The 14,295-nt window shown below is 45.0% G+C and overlaps 1 protein-coding gene and 1 long non-coding RNA gene across 7 annotated transcripts in view; one reads left to right on the forward strand and one right to left on the reverse strand.

Annotated features, from left to right (window-relative positions):
• Positions 1-3,151: 3,151 nt before the first annotated feature.
• On the reverse strand, positions 3,152-10,219 carry LOC118245909 (uncharacterized). Of its 6 annotated transcripts, none has more exons than XR_004778012.2 (5): positions 9,826-9,947; positions 8,082-8,327; positions 6,536-6,729; positions 5,195-5,450; positions 3,152-4,225 (listed from the first exon to the last, which is right to left on the reverse strand). It is a non-coding gene; the product is annotated as an uncharacterized LOC118245909 (long non-coding RNA). The 6 variants fall into 6 exon arrangements; XR_004778010.2 differs by having other exon boundaries at positions 3,152-4,295; XR_004778009.2 differs by lacking the exons at positions 3,152-4,225; positions 9,826-9,947 and adding an exon at positions 10,138-10,219 and having other exon boundaries at positions 4,302-5,450.
• UBL3 (ubiquitin like 3) overlaps positions 10,167-14,295 on the forward strand; it is a 57,088-nt gene continuing 52,959 nt past the window's right edge. The window contains exon 1 of the mRNA XM_035542514.2: positions 10,167-10,305. Coding sequence (XP_035398407.1) covers positions 10,279-10,305 — 27 coding nt within the window. The 5' untranslated portion in view covers positions 10,167-10,278. The remainder of the gene's footprint in view (positions 10,306-14,295) is intronic.

Consider the following 14,295-nt stretch of genomic DNA (forward strand, 5'->3'; position numbering starts at 1 on the left):
TATCGCTGGAGATGGCTTTGCTGATCTTATTTAAGCTGACTTATTTAAGACCAGTTCCTTCCTGAAGAAACGTGGCCAATTGTGATACACTTCCAGTCTCAGCTGTGGAGAGGATGACAAGTAAAACCTATTTTGTCTAAATGGGGCTTTTTCAAGACCGGTGTGTAGATTCTGCCTGGTGGTAACATCTGTGCAAGCAAGCAATACATGGTGCCAGAAACCTTGTATGTCCACAATCAATCCATAGCAAAGTTTGCTTGTATTGTTAAATTTGCTGGGATCCCAGAAAATTTGTAAAGGTCTGATGCTCTTGGGAGCTGGAAAAGTCAAAGCAGCGTGAGAGCTCTGCTGGATGGCTGACAGAGTGCAGAAATGTGCTTCTTTCAAAATAAGTTCTTTATCAAGAGGTTTGCAGGCATAGATTGCCTGTGAAAGTGAGAATGGAAATGCATTTTTTGTTTCATCGTGCTATATACAATAATCAGGAATAGAACAATTTAATCTGATGACAGTTTTCATTCCATTTCTTTTAGGGAAAAAAAACACTGAATAGCTTTTTGTTTTACAGTACTTGGATTGTTCCTCCACTCTAATGCAAACCTTTCTCATGCTTTTTCAGCTGCCACTTAGACACTTTTTAAAGCGCAGGAAAATTAGTTTTTCATACAAAAGGGAAGAGGTGTTTCATAAATAAGGAAAAGCAGGAGTTCAATTTTACTGCAGTCATTTGTCACAGAAAGGGCAGGAGAAATGAACAAGATCTCTGTTTGGTGGCGTACTTAATGCTCTTGAAAATACTCTATAATATTCTGTGCAACCAGACTCTGTTTAAGACCTACCTTTTGCTGCATCTACAAAGGAATTTGCAACAGTGAGCTAGAAAATGTACTAGTGTTAAATGCCCTATTAAAGCTAGGAAGAAGAGAACTCTACATGCTCTCTCCAAGCTTTCCCTTTCTGTTCTTGTTCTCCTTGACCAAGCCTTTAATGATCAACTCCCGCACCGTGTCCTCAGCGTCATAGATAAGGATTCTTCAAGAAGAGGATGCAGTGGACTCTGCCCATGTAGTCTCAGAGCAGCCACGAGGACCCGGTGCCACAGACCCCAAAGGACACCCCGTGAGCACTGAGCAGCCTGACACAGCAGGGCAGCCAGTCAATCACTTTCTCGCTTCTCCCAGCATTGCATTAAAGTGTTTTAAGTGATGCCATGGTTGTAACCTTTCCAACGTTACTTCATCATTCATCAGTCTGAAAAGCAAGTTAATTAAGTGACAATAACAAGTTTTGTTCTGCAAAGGAAACAAAAGAAGAACATTTTCTTGCCTCGAGGTGATCATATTTAAGCCTTGATTCTGCCAAAGTTTTGCACTTGCTTAAATACATAACCAGTGTGCTTGCACATGGTTACTGCTAGGAAATTCACTCAGCCTGCACCCACCGACTCCAGCCCTGCTTTCATGTTGAAGGTCCTGCATGACTGTGTGCAGCATCCCTGGCTTTGGATCTCAGCGCTTTGGAGCATGAACGATGCCAAGGTCTGGTGGGTTGGTGCAGCACAGCACAAAATCATAGTTCATGTTCCAGAAAAATGGCGTGTGGAGCTGCAAACTGCATGTTGTTGGGGAGAAGTGGAAGAGACTGGAGAGAGATTCACCTTGGTTAACTTCATCTGGCTAAAAATTAAGCATCTCATCTAAAATAATTGTGCGGGCTTGTCCAACAGTCAGCAAAGAAAAGTTAAGAGTCTCACCTAAGATGCCAAGGTGATGGACGTACCTTGCTCCACTGATGACAGAGGGAAGCTGGACAAGTAGCCTAGGGTAAATATTCAACATTTCTAGAAGACTTTATTTAGATGAGTGGAATCCCGCTCTTAGTGGCTGGTAAAGGAAATCGGAAAATGTGGTGTCACTTGGACAAACTTTTCCACTGTTGCCTCTCATGAACTTGTTGTGCCCATAGCTTGCATCCACAACGCCAGCCCACTGCCAATGATGGATGCAACAGCTGTGAGTAGTGAGACTGAGGTCTGGTGAATTCTCCTTTCCTTTAACTTCTAGCTAGAGTCATTTAAATAAATCAATAAAACTAAAGTTAATAAAAAACAAGGAAGCCCTTTTACAGAAGCAGGTGACTACAGATCTGTATTACCAACTCAAACGTGGTGAAACTTCTGCTCAGTCTTTTGGATTCTGCTGCTCTCTTGCTGTCTCTAGCAAGTCTCTTGCTGACAGTAAACCAATTAGACGACTTTTAGTGCTGGCTATTTTGGGAGTATTCGGCTATACTACACAAACACCTATTACAGTACATGTTGGCCTGTGGACTGGAAAGAGAAAGGGAGGCTGGAATTAAATCAGGCCCTCTTGGGTTTTATGGTCATGATGAGAGAAAGTGAAAATAGAGAAAAAAATCAATCCCAACACTGGCAGCATTCAGGACCCAGATGACTGTGACCTTGTAAATAATGTGGAATTCATGCTCCTATTAATTTGCCCAGTGCCTCTCTCACCTTATTGTAAAAGAGGAATAATTCAGATTACGTCGATGGAGTTAAACTCCTATAAAATTAATGTAAGATCCCAGTGCAGCCAAAAGTCTCTCCACCAAAAAACAAAATCTCCTATATGCGAGACTCCATTCCCCAGAGTTGTTTTTCCTGAATTTTCCCCTTTAAATCTGAAAGAAAGGGGACCATTCAGTAAAACAAAAAGCAGTTATTCAGTGTTTCATATACTGACAACATTCATCCTCAGGAAGTCTTTGTTGATTGTGCCTAGCATGTATAGTAATAAAGTAAAAGCAACACAAAACGGTGGTGTCTCCATATCCTATAGATGACATGAGGCTATTGTCCCGTTATATTTAGACAATGCCATGCTGCTCATGGAGAGTCTCCCCAACAGCAGTAACCAGTTACCAAAGGTCAGGCAATCTCTTTAGCCAATTAAAAATAGTGCTTCCAGACAGTGGTTCATTCAGATATTGATTCTGGTTTGGAGACCAATGAGTGATAGAAAATAAGTCAGATTAAATGTTATATTACAATGGCATAATGTATGTAAAAAACAATTATGTCCTCAGCACAAATGCCGAGACAGGTTTTTGTTTCAGTTAAAGTAGCGTACAATCAGATTTGAGTGCAATTTATTTGAGTGCTACAGTTAACTTGAAAAATGTTCAGAGGTTTCATACACATGTGCGCATATAGAGTCTATATAAACATATGCTTGTATATATATATACACACACACACATATAATTAACAGCCTTAAATTAGGGACATATGAAGATCCTTAAATTAAAAAACCCGAAGAATCCTAAAGTGGTGTAGACAACAGACTCGGAAATCACATGAGCAAGAACACTTTTGTGCTTCGATTTAGTATTTTTGGTACTAATTTTATAAATAGTAAATATGAGCTATAACGGGAGCTCACTAATGGTTAGCTTCCCACTGGAGACCCTTACAGAAAAAAATATATAAATGAATGTAACCTTCTGCATGTGCTAATGTGAAAAATAACCTGCTGGAGTCAGCAGGAAGCAGGGACGATAAAAGGCAGAGGTGCTCCAGGTCTCAGCTAATGGGCTGCGCTCCACCGCAGGCTCGGCGGCTCCTGCAAGAGTGATGGGAAGGCTAGGGGCCTGGTAGCACCAGCAGGCAGCACGAGCTTCAGCTGCCTTCTCTAACATTTTTGCAAAGCCATTTTACGTTTGCATCCTTGGTTGGACCGAGTGTGATCTCTGGTGGACTTTTACTATCCTCTCTCCAACGTTCCTCCATATTTGTATGTACTCTGTGTATTTTTCTGTAATTATTTTCCAGACAGTTTCTGTTGCGAAGTTCATTTTTTGCAACAGCCATTCCCCAAAGTCACAGATTCTTGTTTCTTTTCCTGAAGAACTTTCATTTACTTTCACATGGCACTTAGGAGTTCCTTCACCCTCTCCTTCTTGTCCAACAGATTTTAAATGTCCAGCAGTGGTGGTGCCACCACCACTCTTCTGATTATTTGTATAGGAGTCTTTAATTCCCACATTTGATTTCCAGATATGAAATACCATTTTATTGCTATGTTTTGTAAATCCTTTGCCAAATTCAAGTTTCTAGTTCAGAAGTTGAGTTTTATTTCAATATATCCTTAGCTTCCCCCTGCCGTCAGGAAATGGATCCAGGATGGATGCTTCTCTGCTACAATTTCTCCTTCCTGTTTTTCATCTACGACAAAATAAGGAACTTCTTTCAGTTGTCTTCAGGGTTATTTTTCTGTATGGGCTGGACGATATATCTGTTAATTCATAGATTTATGGGTAGTTAAACCACTACAGAATGCTGGTGATTTGAGCGCTTTCTAATATACGCATGGGAACTTCTTGTTCTCATTCACGTTATTCTTCCTTCCTCCTTATTCCACCTTTGTACCTTCCTCTGTCAATCCTCACTCCCTCTTAGGAGTTCCCCGGTGCTATTTATGGCACCAGTACCTGGAACGCTGATATGTCCTATCTCCTTTTTTACTGCTACACCCATTAGATTGGCAGAACACTGTTCCTACCAGCTCTCACTGTATTGGCCAGGCCAGGAATAACTTCTGGTATTACCTGCTTGTTTCCTGTCATCTTGTATTTTTATATGGACACTACCTCAAGAGGTGGGGGAATAAACCATTAAAGCATATTGCGGCATTCAGGGGTACAGCGCGAGTTAAAATAGCTGTGTGTTTTCATTTTCCAGCAAGATCAGCATGACAAGTAACTTAAAAAGTAAATAAACAAACCACAATTATAGCCAGCAGTATTATAAATGCTACAAAACCTCGAAGGTCCTTTTTTTTTTTTTTTTTTTTGCTATCCCTGCTGGCTCTGGGGCAGGTGAGAACCACTAAATGCTATTCCCAGGAGTCTGCTGACATCAGGTGAGGGGTTGGTAGGACACCCACACTGTTTTGGCTTGACTCAGAAGAACCAAGGAGGCAAAAATCAATGTATTTCCCAATGGAAAAGAATCAATTAAAAAATAGATAATATTCTTTTAAATATAATACTTTCTTATATTAAAATATAAGAAAAAATATTTGCAAACACAAAATCTGAGTTTTTTACAGAGGCACCAAGTTAAATGTGAATTTGGCTTGGCAAGAGTTAAAAAAAAAAAGTCCACACGTTTATACAAAGGTATTAGAAATACCCTGCTGAGTAGCCCTGTGTGCTCCTTGCTGCCCTGGGTATCTTGCTTCTGTGGCTGCCAGAGGGAAGGAATCCTGATCTGTCCCATGGCCAAAATGCAGAGAATTAAACCCTTTGTCTCGGGAGCCTTTCACCTTCTCAGGCTGCTTGAAAAACCTGCAGGGAAATGAGAAGCCATGGATATTCTTGCGTTGGAAGAAATTTCATTTCTGTCATCGCTGCGTGCTCCATCTCCTGAAGATGCTCCTGTTCGCAGCCTGCATCAAATGAAAAACACCGGAGTACATTATGGGGCTGAAAGCTTTTAATGTCAGTCTTGGAGCGTAGGCTCGACGTATTCTCAAGCCCGGGCAGTAACAACTGACGGGAGATAGCACTGCTCTTTCGAAATATGGCAATCACTTTTACATGTTATTGATGGGTTTTTGATGGTCCTGCTATTAAGGACACAAAGGACACAAAGTTTTGTGCTTCGGGGCATAAACCAGTCTCTCCTACATCCTTGGCAGCAGTGGAAACTTAACCAAATAAGCAGATTATAACGTGATTGTCCAATGTGGGGTTTTGTGTGTCTCTCTGAAGTATTTGATGCTGGCCACTGCTGGAGACAGGATATCACATTGGCTGGACTACTAATCTGATTTAGAATAACAGACCTTTTATTCCTATTAAGCATGTCTTAGTGCAGAGTCGGGTTTCAACTAGTACTGATGGCCATGAAACACTAAAATCGAGCCCCAACCCACCTGCAGAGACCGGGTACAAATTTTATCAATGCAAATATGGCATTGCAAAATTTGACTCATCCAGTCATGCCATGCCATATTTTTCAAATGAGGAGAAAAATACCAGCAGTATATTCCATCATTTTCCTCTGCAAATTGCCAAAGCAATGACGATGAAAGATTTTGTGCCCGGCAGGCTAAATTCACATGCCAGTTCTGCAAGGGAGAGCTAACGGAAAGATTTGTGTGTTTGAGTACAGGGTTAGGTCCCCAAAACAGAATAGCCTTTTCAGCTCTCCATGTTGTTAGCACTTCTCTCAAACAGCACTTCCCTTTTTGCTCAATCCTTGGATGTGGGAAAGGTTTGTTTTCAGCTCTGTGTGCCTGCAGCGCTTGCTCAGTGTTGAGCTGCAAGCTGGTCCCATATGCAGGCTATAGCTGCGCTTTTGCAGGGTCCCTTGTTGCAGCTGACTGCAGTGACCACAACTCTCATTTCCTCTCCGTGTGAACGTGAAATGAATGCTATCAGAACAGCCTTTCTTAATGCAAGCCAAAGAGAAAAAGATATTTTTCTGTTTTATACTCGACCACACTGTATTTCAAATACATTACCTCACCTCCACAAGTCCGGTGGGAATTCACCCTTTCTGTCACGTGCAGTACACGGACCTGCGCTACTCCTACGAGGATCATTGTACAGCTTTTCTTTTTATTCATTTGCCCAGCACACAATCATCCTTAAACGATCTCCAGTGTGTACCAGCTGTGCTGGGTCCTCCGTTCGTTTGTGTTGTGTCATCATAGCTGAGAGCTGGGGAAAAAAAAAATCACACAAATGTGATACAAATGTCAACTGTAGAGTAAACACAGTACTGTGAACCTTTCAGGACAGAAACTCTGTTATGTGTTTGTACTGTGCAGTGCCTAATGTAGAGGCATTCTGGCCTGCAGTCATAATTGTGGATTCAAATTTGTAATAATAAGGAGAACAAAAAAAGTAGTTTTTCGTGCCGTCTCTTGGAAAGCACAGCTGTGCGTCAAAGAGAGCGACCGATCCTCACTTGTACGATGCTAGGCAGAAAAGTTGGCCAACCTGACTGCATACACAAGAGGGGCAATGGCAGTCCCCGATTCCTTACGTACAGCGCTGCTTCATCAGCACTGAAGGCCTGATCCTTCCTTTAACAGATTGCTAAACCAGAGGCAGGAAAACAGAAAGCACGCAATCACGCTGATTTAGGTTCTGAGTCTTCTGCGTTCTGTCCTACGGTTCTGCCCTATGGATGTGCCTATCTTCATGCACCACAGACAAGCTCATCTGTCTAAATAATTCAAAAGAGCCATCTCTGATGGAGTGGATGTGCCCTGCTGCTGCCTCCTCGCCTGGCCGACCCCTCATCCAGTCTGCTGGTGCTTGTTGGTGCCCTAACTCTCCTGATGTGCTTGGGCACACGGACCTCTCCCTGCTCGATCAAAGGGTATTTCCATATAACCTTTGGCAGCTCACGCTGCGAGCTGTACAAGATTACGCGCCCCTGCTGTCTGCCCTGCCTTCTCCTCAGCTGTCACAGCAGGGACAAGGACATCACTCTGGGTTGCCACCAATTTCAGTTTACATGAGGAGACAGCTGGGAGCTGCAGTGCCTGAGAAGCAGACACGGTGCCTATCCTCTCGCCCCTGCTATCAGAGAGCACGGGCAGGGCAGCTCCTGAATCAGCCTGAGATCATCTCAAGGCACCTGCCCAGGGCTGCGGTCTGCTTGGAGCAACTGCTAGGTCTGCAGGATGGCCTCGCAGCAGAGCTCAGGTGTCCACCTAAACCTAAGCTGTTGGGCATACAGTTAAACAAATCCATAAGGAATTTTTATTGATAATGTTCTAAGTATAAACTCTGTTCAGCAAGACCTATTTATAATTCTTCAATCTGTCACTGACATAACCAGGGAGACATATGTGCCCAGGGAGGTATATTATGTCAGATGGGAGACACACTTCAGAGCTCATCCCTTTGACCCTCATCTATGAATATTATTATTTCGATGCCTTATGAAAAGATATGAAAAAAATGAGGAACCCTTACACTTCCTCTGTCCCTCAAGGATATCTGTTTGGAGAAAAATGTAAGCAATGTTTCAACAATATTCCCACAAACACAAAACTTACTGGTCGCTTGAAGAACTGACTGAAGTTGGGGACGATTATGTATGGTACCACAAAAGCGTTTGTCAGGGGAGAGTCACCAAGACACAGTCACAGAAGGGATGAGTTTGGAAGGTGCATCTGGAGACCATGCTGTCCAACCCCCCTGCTCAGGCAGGGTCAGCCACAGAAGGTTGTCCACAACCATGTCGAGATGGGTTTTGGCTGTCTCCACAGACAGCGACGCAACAACTTCTCTAAGCAGAGGTGCTGGGGACAGACAAGCCCGAAGTCACACAGCATGATAGCACAGGTCTCTTCTATTGACCCCCTAACTCTTTTCCTGGGAATTAAGTTGGGATGTTTGCTGTCAAATCTGCCTTTTAAAGTCAATAGCCTCATGCTATTCTGTAGCTTTTCTTGAAGAAAAGAATGATAAATTTGATATAAGGGACAGCGGGGTTGCCTTTGTTGCTTTCAGTAGGAAGTCATAAAGAGGAAAGACAACTTCCAACTTTTAGTATTAAAGGGAACAACTCTGTCTTAATTTCCTGTGGTTTTACATGAGAACTGTCCCTGAAGGAACCAGACAGCATCTGCCACAAGCTCTGTCTACTTGATTTTTGCGGTATTTTTTTTTCTTGGACAATTTTACAGTGCTGGAATATGCATGCATCTCCACACATCCCTCTCAAAAGGCCCATTAATTTCTTTGGTAGATCTGCATGTTGCATGGGGTTTTATTTTGTATTTTTTTTTGTCTGTGTGGGAAGCATTTTTCATCAGACATGGCCTTTATTTATTGCATACTGAGGAACGGCCTGGGATGAGGAATAAAACACCGGCCACCGACAGCACTTCGGATCACTCGGTGCCTCAGCGAACACAGAGCTCTTCGGGGAGCGCGAAAGCATCTGGCGAGGGCATTTTAGAGGCTAAGTGCCCTTTCTCCAGATGTTTCCTACGCCGAGTCGGCAGCCGTAATTTCCACCGTGGAAATTACAGGAGCTTTATCACTAATAAAAACATGCAGTTTGGGGGGGGCGGAAAGAGGAAAAAAAGGCAATTCCGCCCTCCCCACAAGCAAAACCCTGATATTTCAAGCTGTAAAAAAAAATTGAAGAAACGATGAGGAATTTCTGCAAAGGAATGCCGTGCAGGCTTCGATTTGTGAATTTGGGGTGGAAAAAAATATACATATAATAATGATGATTATTAATAATAATAATCTACCCCTAGCAACGGTTGCTAAGGAGAGGGGCGGGGCTATGCAGCTGAGGCCCCGCCCGCAGCCCGCCCGCCTACAAGCCCCATGATGCCGCGCGGCGCTGCGGCGCGTGACCGGGGGGGGTGAAGTAGGAGGGGGGAGGGGGGGGGGGGGGTCTGTCTCTCCCCCGCCGCGTCCCCTGGCCGGGCTCGGCGGCCGCCATGTTGGCTTGAGGCGAAGATGGCGGGGGGCGGCCGCGGGCGGGCAGCGCGCTGAGGGAGCGGCATCCCCGGCTGCTGCGAGGGAGGGAGGGAGGAGGGAGGAAGGGGGGCGAGGCGGGGGACGGAGGGAGGGCTGAGGAGGAGGAGGAAGAGGAGGAGGAGGAGGAGGAGGCGGCGGCGATGCGAGCGGAGCGCTGAGGCTGCGGGAGGCGGCAGCCGTTGAACGCCCCCCCCCTCCCCCCCCCCCCCCGGGTCCCCGCAGAGCGCTGAGGGGAGGCAGCGGCGGGCACGGGCAGCGCCTGGGGAGATCCAGCCCGAGCCCCCCGGGATCCAGCCTTACCCCCTCCCCGAGCCCCCCGGGAGCCACCCCGAGCTGCCCGCCGGCCGGGTGTCCGCGGCGCTAATGAAGGAGGTGACCGGGACGCCGCAGCCCTCGCCGTGAATCACCCCGTCGTTATTCGCCGAGGCCGGCGGAGGAGAAGGAAGAGAGAAGGGAGAGAAGGCGTGGGGGGGGAGGGAGGGAGGGAGGGGAGGGAAGGGAAGGGAAGGGGGTGTGCGGGCAGAAAAAGCCCCGCACGCAGCCCCGAAGCCCGCAGGCGGCCCCCGGAGCCCGTGGGCAGCCCATGTCGCCGTGCGGTCCTGCCGGCCCTACCTGGCACCGCCGGTGGTGACAAGGACCTGCTGCGTGGCAGCCCAGGACCTGCTACCTTTACATATATATATATATATATTTTTTTTTTTTTAAAAAAAAAAAAAAATCGGTTTTTCGGAAACCATCAGGGGGGATCTCAAGATGTCCAGCGGCGTCCCGGCTGATATGGTGAGTCCTGGCGCTCCCCCTCGCCTCGCAGCGTTGCGGGGGGAATAGCCTTTGCTCAAGGCCTCTTTTGGCAGAGGGGATGGAAAGAAGAGGGGCGTGGGAAGGGGGGGGGGGGGGGGGGGGGGGAAATCTCGGTGGCGTATTTAAGGAACGAAAAGTTCCCAGTTAATAATCCCCCTCCTTTCCCCTCCCCGATGCTGGTTCAGCTTTGATTTTGGGGAGCGGAGGGGAAATCTGCAGTGTCGTCTTCCGTGTGGCCAGGCAAGTGTGGATGCCGCCCGGTCTCCTGGCTCTGGCAGTTCCTACCCTGCCTGCCTGCTCCAGCAGTGCTCTTCAGCCTTGCCGACCACTGTTTAGGGGAAGAGAAATGCGAAGCAGAGCATTCAGAATGATTTACCCAAGCCATTTCTTTTTTTTTTTTTTTTTTTTCCCCCTCCCCTAAACCAGCTGTGAAATTGATTCTCAGCCTTCTTTTTCGTCTCTCAAACTTTGCTCGTTTCTTACTGACACCGTGCCTTCTGATGCTGATGGGAAGTTAATCCCCTCACCTGATGCCGGGTCAAGAGCGAAAAAGAAATTCTTGTGCCCTGTTTGCACAGGGAGAGCCTTTGTGCACTAGCTGCAATCTGGACGTTTTTCAAGGGCACTCCTTGCACTTCTTATGGCGGACTGTACTTCAGCCTGTGTTGGTACATTTAACATAGGAAGGTACGGCTAGGCGTGAAGGGAGGGCGATCGGGTCTGTTAGGTAACCTTTCTGTTCAGCAGGGCTGCACCGATTTGCCTGTATTTCCATAAATCACTTAGCTGAGCGGAAAAAAAAAAAAAAGTTGTGGCAGTGGTTTGATATGCTGGCTCTTTATTCTTACGGCAAAGTATTTTCACTTCCCACCCCCCCGTGATTGTTCGCGTTTAAAGGTACTTTGACAGCAGCAGACCGGTCTGTGCATTTTATTTTCAGGATGAAATTCTGTTTTGTGAGTGTAACCTGCCGTGGTAGTGGTGATATAAAAACCGAGCCTCGTTTCAGCCATCGATATACAATTAGTGGTGCATATGTAGGACAAACAGGCTATTGAAATCATGCTAGTTGCTTAATTTCATTGTTTAATTCACAGCTTTTCTACTGCAGGGAAAATGAGCGAATTTTGCCAGAAGAGCAGAAACAGTAAGATACAGAGGATGGTCAAGCACAGCTTTAAGATTCCCTACCCCCCCTCCCTAAATATGAAAAATATATTTTGTCTTTATGGGAGAAAAGGTGATGACAAGACTGCTGCCCCTGCGTTTAAATCCTTTCAGTTGTTTAGTTCCGTACGTTTCTTTTTAGGGTCTCTGACCGTGAGAGTACTCTGAAGCCCCTTCTCTTTTGCACTTGTCTGCCTCTGCATGGCAGAAGTCCCCTCCTTAGCAGCGGAGAGCTGGATGCACAGCTCCCAGAGCCTCCTCGAGTTGCCTGGAGGAGCCCCTTGGCTGTGACACGAAGCACTTCTTTCCTCTTACCCTGGGCTGAGCGCGGTGCCACCTCCACCGCTCTCCTCCGTCCTGCCTGCCGGGCAGTCGTGGTGCTGCCACTACGCGTGTCATGTTTGAGGACTCCATTTTATAACAATATACAAATCTCGATAGGTGAAATAACAGCTCGTTCCTATTGCAACTCTTTCTTCCCATAGTTGTGATGTAATGAGGATGCAGCTGACAGAGATACCTAGGCCTGGAGATGCTCTGTTTCCCCATGTCAGGAAGAAGCTTGTTAGACGTAGCGATGTTTAAATATTGAGTCATTACGAAGACATTTGGATGAAGATGTTACCAATGTCAGTATCATTTAACTGGACGGACGGATGTGTTCTCGTCTGTCTCTGGATCGTTTTGCTGAGTTACTGTGTTATTAGCAGCAGTTTCTTCAGGTCTGAAGTGTGTCGTAGAAATTCAAATCGCTAAATACAATCAATAATTTAATTTGTAGAAAGAGCACTTGGAAACTCATTTTGGGTCTCTCTTTATCACCGTCCTCCTTATTTCAAAGGAGCTTGTTCAGGAAGGAAAATGGGATTGTTATTTGATTGCTCTTTAAAGAGAAGCACTTACCAGGCTGTCACCGTGTTTATATATGTTTTTATTTACTGTATGATTTTGCAGTTTGCATTTCTCTTATCCGCCCACTCTGTAATTTGCATCTACAAAAAATAATAATATTTCCCCACTTCTGTACGAGTTGGCATCGCTGTGGTGGGGTGTCATGTTACGAAGGCTCCATCACGTTTACTAAATCTGCTATGAATTGCTTAAGTATTATAATAATTGTGTTTCAAAGTGTTCGTCAGATTCATGAACTAACCCTCTCATAATAATCGTAAAACTATTATAATTGATGCTTCTTAAAACGCAGCCTTCCTGTCCTGCCTTTGAAACATCAAGGACCTGCTATAGAGAATTTCCTAGCGAATTATCAAATCTTCAGCAAGCTTTGTGCTGGTAGGTAGACATAACTTGATCCGGCCTTCTTTCCTCTGATGCTTGGTTGACTTCTTCCCAGAGCTCCAGCAGATTTTACCTGCTAACCCTTTCAACATCACTTCTGAAGTAATTACCATAAGTACTTTATCATTTGCATTCCACTAATAAACTGGATGGTGACACACCACATTCCGGGCATTGTAAGTTTGTGTTGCATTATTCCTTAGCAATCCGTGCTACTTAAAGGCTAAATCTCCACTCCTGGAATGAAACCTGCTAATATCGACCTCTGTACTCGTGTGGGTTCGTTGCTTACTGAGGACCAGACGTGTATGGAGTAGTGCTCCAAGACCATTCTGCATATCTACAGCTTAATTTTGTTTATTTTTTTCATGATTACTGGCACTTGTGGCGGCCAGGATATTTGAATACGTTGAATGATTTCATCAGATAACTTGTTGGTTTTGCCATCTGGTAGCAGCTACGGTTTGAGTGAATGACGGCAGAGCTGTTGGCAAGTTTTCTTCTCCAACAACGAGGAGATGTGAGGTGGTTTATGGACTTGCAGTCAACGACACTGTATTTTTTTTTTAAGTTAATCAAATGAAAATGGTTTGCTATTTGTTTGAAAACTGTAGCTGACTATGTCAAAGACAGCTATTTATTAAAGAAATAAAAAAAAAAAAAAAACACACCAAACACCACCACCACCAACTAGGCCCAGTCCAGCAGTTACTGCTCAGTTGAATAATCCCCTTCATTTCAGTGGAGTTATCAGTACAATCTGGGAAACTGAATCTCTTCATTGTGTGGTCCTACCATGCTTTCCCCTACACATACAATTCTTCAGGGGTCTTGGAAGTTCGCAGTAAGGGGCCTGTGTGACTAAAGACTATTATGCTGCCTGCTCTTTCCTGTATTGGTGCGTTTTATTTAGGTACAAAAAGGCTCTGCCAGCACTTTCTTCCTGTGCAGTTCTTTGCATGCCCTCTAGGATATCAAATTTCAAATTCTTTTTGGGTCAAGTAGTAATCAAGAGTAATGTATTTGGCCCATGGTGGGTTTTTTCTTTTTTTTTTTTTTGGGTGGCATTGAGTGCTCAAATCTATGCAACAGTTGAAGATTTTCACTCTTATTATGTACAGCTATTGAATCCGTACGCTGAATTTAAGAGATGTAGGTTTTATGTGAGAGATCTTTTCAGTAAAACTGAACGAGTGATGATAGACATCTGCAGACATGCAAGAGGGTGGGGTTCACGGCCTGAAATCCGTATGTACGTGAACAATATTAGAAGAGGGCAATAGGTGGAGGAAGACTAACAGAAAGAAACCGTGCTCAGTTCTTGCCTTGTTAGTGCCACCATCTTTAGTGACAATGTGTGTACGTGTGTTCTTTTTAGGAAGTTTAGTGCAGAATGGCGATGAACGGCGTAACTCATATATATGACATACAGAATCCATTTTGGAGGAGGCTAGCAGAGGAAAAGGATGGACTTATAGCTGATCCTACAAGCAGTAGGGCAGTGGT

This window comes from Cygnus atratus, chromosome 1, assembly GCF_013377495.2.
Source record: "Cygnus atratus isolate AKBS03 ecotype Queensland, Australia chromosome 1, CAtr_DNAZoo_HiC_assembly, whole genome shotgun sequence".
NCBI classification, from domain to species: domain Eukaryota; kingdom Metazoa; phylum Chordata; class Aves; order Anseriformes; family Anatidae; genus Cygnus; species Cygnus atratus.